At 39.9% G+C, this 13,103-nt stretch overlaps 1 protein-coding gene across 1 annotated transcript in view; it reads right to left on the reverse strand.

Moving 5' to 3' along the window:
• The window catches only part of kcnh3 (potassium voltage-gated channel, subfamily H (eag-related), member 3), a 141,508-nt gene that overhangs the window by 24,024 nt on the left and 104,381 nt on the right, over positions 1-13,103 (reverse strand). Inside the window, exons 6-8 of the mRNA XM_038721357.1 lie at positions 12,629-12,786; positions 11,754-11,955; positions 2,416-2,790 (exon numbers count right to left, since the gene is read on the reverse strand). Coding sequence (XP_038577285.1) covers positions 2,416-2,790; positions 11,754-11,955; positions 12,629-12,786 — 735 coding nt within the window. The remainder of the gene's footprint in view (positions 1-2,415; positions 2,791-11,753; positions 11,956-12,628; positions 12,787-13,103) is intronic.

Genomic DNA, 13,103 nt, shown 5'->3' on the forward strand with positions numbered 1-13,103 from the left:
CTATTTCACCAGTGGGTTAGTTTTACGACACCATGACGGTGTATGTGGGACTGAAAACAGCTGGATTATTGGCTAATAACAGACATCCAGTATTAGTGTTGTAACAGGCAGAGCACAAATTTTAGGCGTATTAGCACCTTGTACTGGAAAACAGCACTTTCGTTATTATTTCATCCAACTTATGTCAAGCACAGAGAGTAGTCTGAAGTGTTACCAATGAGATTTTACCTATAAACTGTGTGTGTGTGTGTGTGTGTGTGTGTGTGTGTGTGTGCCATGTAGATAATTGTCACACGTGAGCTCACATAACTGAATGTGGGCAGTTGTAGTTAAAGGTACGGTTTTAGCCACCAGAGAATAAATGTAAGTCAATACTTTGAAGTGGGTTTCTGTATGTGTGTGTGTGTGTGGTCATTTACAGACCACTTAATGTGCACTGAGGCCTGAGACATCCCCACACATTATTGTGTCCTCTGACCATATATCTCGACATTTCTCTCACCAAATAACCGTATCATTCCCTCCCCTTCTTTCTTCTTTTATTACTTTCTTCCTGAACATTCAGCTCTCTTCATTATGGATGTGAATCAGCACAAAAACCATCAGAAATCATAGCTGAAACATGCATTACTGGGCTCTATAGATCCAACACATATATGATCTTTTTGTAAAGCAAAAACAGATACTATATCTATCACAAGTATTATTATTATGTCATAAAGCTGTCAAAATATAAATTCAATTCATTAAAAATAAGGCAAAAGGGCTGTTTTACAACTTAATCCCCATAAATGTTAAATCTGAGCACTTCAGGACAGTTAAGAGGACTGTAAAAAGTGTATAGGGAACTACTTTTCGGTGACTAGAGACACTCATTGATGTGTCACAAGAGGTCACCCTTCACAAAATTTTAATTCCGGCTGCAGTAATGTGCTTTATAGTTTCCCCACAGGTCTAGTTAATCACATCAGAGAGCAAACTCAAAGCTCATCATCTCTGCATTTGTATGTTTGTGTATCATTGTTGGTGTTATTTGAGTGTTTAAAGACAAGGGAAATAAAGCATTAGGCTTCATAGTGCTTTTATCCTCAGTAATTGTAACTCCAGTTCAGAGTTTAATTATCAAATAAAATGTGTTATACAATATTTAGCGTCAAAGTAATATCAATAGGGACTTCAGTTGATTGTACTAATGTGTTGCCATGTTTGGAAAGCTAATAGTCAGTCAGGTCTGCAGAGTGAGAAAGACAAGAGTTGAATGTTGAATCTTTTTTCTCCCATGAGTCTTTTGACCTTCACTGGACTAACTAAACACTCAGCGTTTCTTAGGAACACTGGCTGAGCTTGCACAGTGTGCATGTCGAGTGACGTAACAGTCCTTTGGGTCCATTTGATGATCATGTCTAGACTGCCCGAGGTTGAGTCAGAGCAGGGAAATTAGCATACACATTTATTTAATCCCTTTTGAAGATTTTGTATCCGTGGGTGTTTGTTTGAAGGCGACACACCGCTTGCTGCCTCCACTTGAGGGTTAAAAAAAACCCTGAGCTCTAACAGAAAAAACCCTCTGTACATGTGTAGCTAAATATGTGTGTATTGGACACGAAAATGCCTCTATTGCTTTATTCAATAAATTGTATGGATATTCGCTGATGTTTATGTTTATTGCCTTTGTTCCATCTTAGCCTTTTCAAAACAAAACTGTTTCAAATAAATGCACCAGAACCCACTTCTAAAAAAGTTTTAGCTTTGCTTGAATAAAACAGCATTATTGAAAGGTACTGAGGTTATTTGCTAGGTCTTGGCCAGTACGAGGTCATATTCTAGAGAATATAATCATCAGAGTTTTGTAGAATTTGAGCAATGTGCCTTTTTCCATCAAACTGAAAAACAAGGTTGCATAAATCTATAACTTAGCTTTTTTTAATAGTAGAAAATGTGAGATATTTTTAATAAGCTTTTGGATTCACACAGAAATACTGACAGTCATTGCTATTGTTCATGAGGTTGAAAATGTTCAAAACGTGTCTTGCAAAACTAAGTTTTTAAATAAAATCTGTATTCACCAAAAACAACTTAATTGTTTATTGACTCGTGGCCTAACTTTACAACAAGTTCCATTAAAATAGTTCTTGAATCAAGAAAGTGGGACTAATGACAGTGAAAAGTGAATTGATGGTTTTGCATACAAGTGTGTGTGTACATTCATTTCGACACCAATATGAAAAAGGACCAATTAAAAAAAAATAGGGTTCAGCTGCATGTTAATGTCTCACTGGCACCAGATAATGAGCTGAGTGAGTACTTAAGACTGAGAGCTTCTCGTCCTGAGAGGAAACACTCAGGATGCATACAAAGTGGAAGAACTGAGGCAAACTAAGGGCATTAACTAAAACACTCACACATGTTTCTCACCTCCTATGAGCATGGTGCAGATGGAGAAGATCTTCTCTGAGTCCGTGTTGGCTGACACATTTCCAAATCCCACACTGGTGAGACTGCTCAGAGCAAAGTAGAGTGACGTCACGTAGCTGCTGCGCATTGACGGGCCGCCGCCCAGCCACGCAAGGCTCCCACCCCCGGTGCCCGTCCCCGACATGGCCTCACCTCCAGACATGTTTCCGTAATATTGGCTGGAGTTCAAGGAGCCGTGCGCTCCGACCTCTGACCCCGACACGTTCCACTGACTGCTGTTTGCAGGGTGGCTGCTGACCGTGGCGGGGACCAGCGTTGTCAGAGGGGACAGGAAGTAAGGGCTACCAAGGCGCTTGGCCAGCTCATGGAGCCAACCTAAGAGAGAGAGAGACAGAGAAATTCACTTTATATAACTATTACAAGGTACAACAATTCAACACTGACACATCTTTTTCAGATACCTGAGATAAACGAAATAGATATTATAATTTCACAACCTATCAAAAGCACAAAACTAGAATTTCATCAGCTCTACACAAAATTCATGCTAAAGCTCTGCCTTTAGGAAACAGGCATCTACAGGTGGAAAGCAACCAAGTACACTTACTTAAGTACCATTTTGGGTCACTTGTGCTTTACTTTCTTTCTTTACTTTATACTTTTACTCCATTACATATCTGAGGGAAATATGGTATTTTTTACTCCTCATTTATGTAACTAGGAGCTATCGTTTCTTTGATTTCAAATACAAAACATATTAACTCACAAAACATGGTCCATTATTATAGATAAAATGCCCTGACTAACCACACAGGTTTTTTCAGTTATGTGACTGATTAGACCTGCTCATGTTGGATCTAATGCAAAGCTCTGCTTGATAACATTGTATCTAGTTTTGCAACAAAAGTAACACAATGTTTCACAAGATTTGTGTGCCCCAAATGTTATTTTGTGCGTTTAAGGTTTCATAATCTTTCAGGACCTTGGGGGCTCCATAATTTATGCTCTAAAAAGGGTCCATTATGCATAATGTGTACTGTAAGCATGTTGTATTTCTATTTTTACTTAAGTAAAGGATCTAAGTACTTCTTCCACCCCTGTAGGCATCTCCAACTTCAGTCCCTGCAGGACCTGCGCTGGATTGTGGGGCTCACACCAGTGACTTACCTTGTTCTGCTCATCTGTATTGCCAATTTAGCGAACTGAGACGTTCAGTTATCTAGAACATGTACCTCCTTCTATCAAACAGGTATTTTAGACAAAAAAATAACAAATCAAATGAAAACCATCCCCTCAGACTCAGAAACCATGACTACAAAAGTGCCAACATGCCTCCTTATCTAGATAAAGACACAAAATGTGCAAATGTTTTATTTTGTGAACAAAAAAGACACTACGTGACTTGATCCGGTCTTGCTGTTTAAAAGAGACAGATGATTCAAGTTAATTTAGATCAATTCAGCTTTAGAGGGAGGAAAGAAGGAAGGAAGAAAAGAAGAGGGGAATGGACCAAGGAAGGAAGAAAGGTGGAGAAAGGGTAGAAAGTAGTGAAGGAGGAAGGATAAATTATTGAAAAACAGTGTTTGTGAGTGGATGAGTGGTGAAACCCAGGCGAACCACAGACTGCAGAATCAGAAAAATAGAGGTAGCAAGGGGGGGAATATGAATAATACAATATGGATGAATCCACTCATTGATCTCCAGCATCACACACTTCAGAAAGCTTTGACCTTGTGTGTGTGTGTGTGTGTAAGATAGCTCTCAGACAGTAAGACCAGCCAGCCAGCATAAATAAGAAGTGACAACTGAGCTGTGAGCAAAATCCTAGTCAAGCAGCTAAACCAACAACATTAGAGGATTTAACACCTGAGTAATTTCCTAATTACTTTGTCATTAGCACAACTTAACCTCCGCAATCCTGAGGAAATGCGGACCCGACAAAGACATTTTACTGCATGTGGACCAAAGTATAAAAACTAAAGTACAAAGATTTTTTTTTCTTGCCAATGCATAAGGGAATGTGGAGCAAATAACACGTTATGTAGGACCACGCTACAATAACTTTTGCATCACTGAAGACATATAATGTAACTAAGTACATTTACTCAAGTATTTCCATTTCATGCTACTTAATACTTCTACAATTCCACATTTTGGAGGTAAATATTGTACTTTTCACTTCACTACATTTATTTGATAACATTAGTTGCCACTGCAGTTACTTTGTACATTCAGATTATTAATACAAAATACACTCACCTAAAGGATTATTAGGAACACCATACTAATACTGTGTTTGACCCCCTTTCGCCTTCAGAACTGCCTTAATTCTACGTGGCATTGATTCAACAAGGTGCTGAAAGCATTCTTTAGAAATGTTGGCCCATATTGATGGATAGCATCTTGCAGTTGATGGAGATTTGTGGGATGCACATCCAGGGCACGAAGCTCCCGTTCCACCACATCCCAAAGATGCTCTATTGGGTTGAGATCTGGTGACTGTGGGGGCCATTTTAGTACAGTGAACTCATTGTCATGTCCAAGAAACCAATTTGAAATGATTCACATGGTGCATTATCCTGCTGGAAGTAGCCATCAGAGGATGGTTACATGGTGGCCATAAAGGGATGGACATGGTCAGAAACAATGCTCAGGTAGGCCGTGGCATTTAAACGATGCCCAATTGGCACTAAGGGGCCTAAAGTGTGCCAAGAAAACATCCCCCACACCATTACACCACCACCACCAGCCTGCACAGTGGTAACAAGGCATGATGGATCCATGTTCTCATTCTGTTTACGCCAAATTCTGACTCTACCATCTGAATGTCTCAACAGAAATCGAGACTCATCAGACCAGGCAACATTTTTCCAGTCTTCAACTGTCCAATTTTGGTGAGCTCTTGCAAATTGTAGCCTCTTTTTCCTATTTGTAGTGGAGATGAGTGGTACCAGGTGGGGTCCTCTGCTGTTGTAGCCCATCCGCCTCAAGGTTGTGCGTGTTGTGGCTTCACAAATGCTTTGCTGCATACCTCGGTTGTAACGAGTGGTTATTTCAGTCAAAGTTGCTCTTCTATCAGCTTGAATCAGTCGGCCCATTCTCCTCTGACCTCTAGCATCAACAAGGCATTTTCGCCCACAGGACTGCCGCATACTGGATGTTTTTCCCTTTTCACACCATTCTTTGTAAACCCTAGAAATGGTTGTGTGTGAAAATCCCAGTAACTGAGCAGATTGTGAAATACTCAGACCGGCCCGTCTGGCACCAACAACCATGCCACGCTCAAAATTGCTTAAATCACCTTTCTTTCCCATTCTGACATTCAGTTTGGAGTTCAGGAGATTGTCTAGACCACGACCACACCCCTAAATGCATTGAAGCAACTGCCATGTGATTGGTTGATTAGATAATTGCATTAATGAGAAATTGAACAGGTGTTCCTAATAATCCTTTAGGTGAGTGTATAAATCAACCAATGAATTATTTTTAAGATACCCAGCAGTATATAAAGTAGCTGGAATTACCACGAGCAACATTAAAGAGATAAACAACTGAATGCACCACTAATTCTAGTTATTATACATTTCAGAAATTTCCCATTCTTCAGAATACGTACATTTACATGTACTTTTGGTAATACTTTTGTACTTTTACTTAAGCAAGATTTTGAATATAGGACTGTTTTTGAAAGTTTTCATGTGGTTTAACTTGAATTTAACTACATTTATGTGACTATCATAGAAGTATTAATGAATGTGGAGGGCCGACCCTGATTTGCAGGAAAACAAAGACGAATTGCAATCAGATTGTCCAAAAACATTGAAATGAATTCCTATGGAGCCTCTGCCTCTGTCCACGGTGCTGATTTCTCCCCTCTGTCTAGCAGAGTTGACTGAACTCACTTGTGAGCTGTCTGTGGTCCTGAACCCCTGTCTTCTATACTCTACTCACATAAAAATGTATTTAACCATTTAAGAAATGGAGAGCTAGAGATTCGAACATTGAGGAAGCTATATCAAATTTGCTGTGATGCGACATCCAATTTTATAGAACTCTTCTCTGACAGAGTATAAAATCCACAAAATTGGCCTGGTTTTCAGTCAGTCCTGAGACAGGAGTCAATGGGGCAAATATGTCTCTAATATAAACTGTTCAGTCAGCAATCAAGCTAGCTACACTGAACAAAGTTATAAATGCGACACTTTTGTTTTTGCCCCCATTCATCATGAGCTGATCTCAAAGATCTAAGACTTTCTCTATGTACACAAAAGGCCTATTTCTCTCAAATATTGTTCACAAATCAGTCTAAATCTGTGTTAGTGAGCACTTCTCCTTTGTCGAGATAATCCATTCACCTCACAAGTGTGGCATATCAAGATGCTGATCAGACAGCGTAAGTATTGCACAGGTGTGCCTTAGGCTGGCCACAATTAAAGGCCACTCGAAAATGTGCAGTTCCATCACACAGCACAATGCCACAGATGTTGCAAGTTTTGAGGGAGCGTGCAATTGGCATGCTGACAGCAGGAATGTCCACAAGAGCTGTTGCCCGTGAATTGAATGTTCATTTCTCCACCATAAGCTGTCTCCAAAGGCGTTTCAGAGAATTTGGCAGTACATCCAACTGGCCTCACAACCGCAGACCACGTGTAACCACACCAGCTCCGGACCTCCACATCCAGCATCTTCACCTCCAAGATCATCTGAGACCCGCCACCCGGACAGCTGCTGCAACAATCGGTTTGCATTACCAAAGAATTTCTGCACAAACTGTCAGGAACCGATTTAGGGAAGCTCATCGGCATGCTCGTCGTCCTCATTGAACTCCTTTAAGTCCCTTCTTAAAACATACTTTTATAGGAGAGCCTTTCCCAATCTTATTTGACTTTATTTTATCCCTTTTATTTTATTGTATTTTACTAATTCTATATTTATCTTAAACGTGTATTGTAGTCTTTTCAATGTTTGCATGCTTTTATCTTGTATTGTTTTTGTATTATTGTCTCTTGGGTATTATTGTCTTTACACTTAAAAGCACTAAAGCACTTTGTAACTTGTTTTTGAAAAGTGCTCTACAAATAAAGATTATTATTATTATTATTATTATTATTATTATTATTATTATTATTATTGGGGTCTCGTCCTCACTGCAGTTCGTCATCGTAACAGACTTGAATGGGCAAATGCTCACATTTGATGGTGTCTGGCACTTTGGAAAGGTGTTCTCTTCACGAATGAATCCCGGTTTTCACTGTACAGGGCAGAGGGCAGACAGCGACACCAGATACTGGTTTTCGGACCTGCCTATTACAGTGAAACTGCACATTTTCGAGTGACCTTTTATTGTGGCCAGCCTAAGGCACACCTGTGCAATACTTACTCTGTCTGATCAGCATCTTGATATGCCACACCTGTGAGGTGGATGGATTATCTCGGCAAAGGAGAAGTGCTCACTGACACAGATTTTGACAGATTTGTGAACACAATTTGAGAGAAATAGGCATTTTGTGTACATAGAGAAAGTCTTAGATCTTTGAGTTCAGCTCATGATGAATGGGGGCAAAAACAAAAGCGTTTATAATTTTGTTCAGTATAACTTGCGAATTCACAGTTAGCAAGAAAGCTAACGTGGCAGGTTATTACGGCAGGCAGGTGCTAGATTTATCAACCAGCTCGCCAGCCACAAATGCTCGCATTTATCTCTGCAAGTAGTCACTTCATCACCAAGCTTCCAGCATCACCTGTTTCAAGAGGAGTTTTACTGTGCTGCTTTCTGATGTGATCAGGCAAAGTGACCTTTTGCCGCTGTCCTACACATCTGTGCCACACATCTTAATCTCTTTAATCCCTTCTCTCAGGAATAAGGATGGATGCTGTTCAGTCCACAAAAGCAAGTCGTAATGGAAAAGCAGCAAAAATTCATACTTCAGCAAGAAGAGCAAGTGGAAGAGTTATATTGCTTTCAGATGAGTGCATTTGCCTTTTCAAGCAGCGTTGGAAGGTCTAAGTAGCCTCCTGTGTGCTTGTCTGCTGACAGATCTGACAGATAAAAGAGCACACATTTTATGATTAAAGAGTCAATTCTGCTCCACAGCCGAATACAACAAAATCACCACCTGAGTGGTCTTCTCTTGTGTTGATTGCACTATTTTGTTAACTCTTACTTCTTTCCCGTTCGATGCCACACGTGCTAATAGCTCTTACTAGTATTTATTGCTGCCCTTACTAGTATCTATTGTCACTTTTAGATCTCTTGCTGCTTTGATGCTCGGTTGATGCTTGTATGTTGTTCCTCAAATGTCAGTCGCTTTGGATAAAAGCCACATGAATAAATGTAAATGTCTTTTCCTGATCATGTGGCAATCACCAGCTGACTGTTGAAGCCAGTGTGAAGTATCTATAGGATAAAGCTGGTTTCATTTGTCATTGTCAACAAATCACAGGAAAAGACCAAAACCAACAATTAACTGATCCTACTATAAAGTACTGCCTGTGTAGCCACATTTGGCTTTGATATACCTTATTATTCTGTGGAATAGAGCTCAATTAAAGACATGTCCCTTCATGACAGCAAGTCAATACCTCATACTCCATCCTGGTGCCACAAATACTCAATGTGTGTTAATCCACGGCTGAAAATAGTCTCCAACAAAGGCACTGTCCTCCATTTTACAAACATTTGATACAAATCTACAGTGTACAACTGTTTTTTTGAAATTACTGAGCCTTTAAAGAAGGGTACTGTATATTTGGGGTTGTTTTCGCTTGTTTGATAGGTGTTGTTGTTGAATTTTGGATTTTCTGGCTCTAAACAACACAACCTGGCGTCATGCGTCAAAAGCTTCCTTTACACAACATACATGTCCATTTCTTTATCCTCTTTTTGTGTCCTGATCAGTAGACTGTGGCTCGTGTGCATATGCTGACTACAGCTCCATGAGGGGCTGTGAGGTGGGCCGTGGCTCCACTGCCTTTGAATTATTGATAGCCCTGCAGACAAAAACTGTACTTCTCCCAGCTGACTTACTGACAGACAGAGCAGTTCTACTTACCAGTATGTACACACCGATATCAGACCTCTATTGTGAATCACAGTTAGTGTTGCAGAAAGGTCAGATTGGTCTTTGTTACTGGATTCCTTCTGTCTGTCTGAATTGTAAATTGAGGTGCCGCTGACATGAATTGACTGCAATGTTACCGTGTGTCATTATGTGGCTTGCTGAAAGGATAATGATAGGTCGGTTGGTGCAAATCAATGCGAGATTGAGAGAGACAGATGGCGGTGGTGGGGGGGGGGGAGACTACACTGAAAACAGAAAAGGCAGAGAAGCAACAGGAGTATACATCTCGTTATGTGTCCCTGAGTCAGGTCCATAGCTTGGAAAACATGCTCATTCACAATGTTTTATTCAACTCAAAAACTTGCTTGTGTCTGTGACACAGAAAGAGTGAAGTTGATCTTTGCCCCAGTTCACAGTCAAAGAGATTAAAGTTAGCTCCCTTGGAAACTGCCTGTCTGTTTGTACGTGTTTACAAGTTTATCAGATTGTATGCCAGGGCTTCATGTCGCCCGCAGGATTTGAGATACTCCACTGAGAGAAGCTTGTGGAATATCAACAAAGCAACGTTTTATTAAAAGCATCGGTCGTGCTGAAAATTGAGGCACGTGGGGGCCGTCCCTTTGCATAACTCCTTCTCTGCCTTTGTTGTGAATACAAAATTACTGACATCACTTTCACACAAGATGAGGTAGGTGAATGTGCAAATGGCTAAAGCTGAACTAAGCATCTCATCATACTAAACCACAATCTTGGCTGAAAAAAGATCTCATTTCGTCTGCATTTGTCTGCGTTTGAATCGTAAAATTATTTCTTGAGGACAGAGATCACAGTATAATTGAGAAGAGTGATCGAATATCCAATCTTTTCGAACTGTGATGCTGTACATTTATTCAATTTTCCCAAATGAAAGTCTGGTGTCTGGGACTGGGAGGATATTTATAGTACATGCATAGTGAAAATTAAAACCTTACAGTAAACTGTACACTAAAAGCTCACCACCAAGAGAAAATGGACCATAAAGCTGCTCCAGAAACTAAATTTAGATCTGAGGAGTGTACAATTTCCTGTAAATACCTAATGGGGGGTTTTATTTGGCCTTGACAACATGGCAACAAGTGAACGTTATTAAAGTACGTTCAATGATTGACGTCTGTACAGATCAACTGTATGGACAGCTTACGTTTTGGGAAAATACTCTTAATTTCTGTCTTGCAGAGAGCTAGATGATAGGATTGATACCTTGCATATCTGTAAAGTAGCACAAAGATTAGAAACAAGGGAAAACAGGCATAATGAGTTTCTCAGAAGATAACAAAATCTGCCTACCAGATTTTTATATATTTTTTTAACCAAAAACAAGACTCCAGGAAGGCCAATCACACATAACCCTCCTTAAAACAACAACATATTAATTGGTGAGCGTTAGAGGTGCTGGTTTTGTGCCAGACCAACTGTTTCACCCAGTTTCCAGTCTTATGCTAGGCTAGGGTAAGCAACTGCTGGCTGTAGCTTAATATTTAACGGACAGAAATAAGTGTTTTCAATCTTCTCATTTAACTCAAAAATTTAACAAAAAAATGTAAAAGTTACAATACCACAATTCATAAATTATCACAATTATTAAAAAGTGCTGCATTTGGGTGCCGGTTATAGACTGTATTAAGAAGTGGTACGTGCCGGTGAAGGTGCCGGTTAGCTCAGTTGAAAGAGCGCACGCCCCATGTACTAAGGCTGAGTCCTTGTTGCAGCGGCCCACGTTTGACTGCATTTCACCCCCTCTCTTTTTCTACCACACTTTGTGTCTTTCTTCAGCTGCACTATCCAATTAAATCTTTTTTAAAAAGGTGCTACAAGTACACAAGTTTTACCAACAAAATGCACTTAAAGTATAACATGTCTAAGTTTAAGGTCATTATGTGGAATGGCCCCTTTCAGAGTATTCTAAGAGAAATATTACTGGGTTCTTATTATTGATACATCAATATGTAAATAGTATTTTAATGATGCAGCTGGTTGAGCTTGAGAAAATTTTAACTACATTATAGTGTTCAGCACTTTCTTCTATAACAATATATCAAATTTAATATGATGATGACATGTTTTGTATGAGAATTTTGTATTTGTAAAGTTACTATAGCTGTCACATAAAGGTAGTGAAGTAGAAGTGAAAAGTAGCATAAAAATACAAAAGCAAATTTATCACAAAGCTATACTTAATAAAAGCTCCTAGTAAATGTACTTTCCAACAGAGTGTAGGTGAAAAAAGTGTGTACTCACCAATATCCCAGGAACCGGGACTTTCGATCTCCTTGCGACCTATGAAGTACCAGATGCAGGCCATCCAGTGGGCCAGCAAGGCGAACATGGACATCAGCAGAGTGAGAACCACCGCGCTGTACTGGGAGTATCGCTCCAGCTTCTGCAGCAGTCGCAGTAACCGAAGCAGCCGAACAGTCTTCAACAGGTGGACCCCAAAGTACTGCACAGAGAGATACATAGCACGCCGGTTCACACACACACAGTCTCAACCTTCAGTATTCCTTAAATATAGTATAAAAAGGCAGCATTCTGCAAAAGTGCTATCATTTTCATACTCAGGGATCTAAATTACAGAGTATTCTTTAAAACATGACCATTTCTTTCAGCATGTGCTATGAATAACTTGCTTGTGTATTTGACAGTTTTATTCAAAATATGGAAATTTAATTCATTCTTAATATGAAATTAAGCATTTTTCTACTCCAAATTAGAATTTGAAAATGGGTCTTCATACTCATTTTGCATGCATGTGTAGTAATTTAGCTGACAGTTCGAATCATCTTTTAGGATTCTGAGCATGGAAATACAGATTAATGAGACTTGCAGTATGTGCACCAACATCAGATTGGCTCTGCGCCATCTCTGATGAACATCAGTTTGGATGAAATGTTGATCTAATACATTCACAAGGGAGCCTGTGACATTATGCATTAATTCTCCCTTCCTCCGAATTTGGTTCGTTACCATCGGCGTGTTAGTGTGGATAATGAACGCACAGTAGACAGGGAGTATGTCCACATTAAAGTGTTTTTCTTTCCTGAAAAAAAAAAGGTGAATTAAGTAGCCTGATTTGTCACACACAACACGCAACAGCACACACAGAGGAGACTCACCACGCTGACGTTGAAAGCATACAGCAGGTCAAAGGGCAGGGCGGCAATGAGATCGACAAAGAGCCAAGTGGTGACGTAGTGAACGCAGATGGAGCGGGCGTCGTACACTACCTGACCCGACGTGCTCACAAAAGTAGTTCGAAAGTTCAGCAATATGTCTGCAGAGGATGACAACAACAGCAGAAGCTGACGGCAAGAAAACAGGATAGTACAGGTGTCACTGATAAATGAGTGTTATGTGATGATGAACAACATACAGAGCAGCGGCTATTCAGTGAATCACATGTAAGTCACTTTGATCATAACAGAAAAAAAGACATGTCAGCAACTCATAAACTGAAAACCACTGTAATCTAATAGACTGCATAGAGGTCCATAGAGGTTCAGCACAGTATGTCAAGACAAAGGGCCCCTGAAGTTGCTGGTAACTTGAACAGGTAACTTTAATCAGGCAGAGCAAAGCGAAAAGTTAAAC

Source organism: Micropterus salmoides, unplaced genomic scaffold (assembly GCF_014851395.1).
Source record: "Micropterus salmoides isolate LMB-PRFRI ecotype aquatic unplaced genomic scaffold, ASM1485139v1 Ms_hic_scaffold_15, whole genome shotgun sequence".
NCBI lineage: Eukaryota > Metazoa > Chordata > Actinopteri > Centrarchiformes > Centrarchidae > Micropterus > Micropterus salmoides.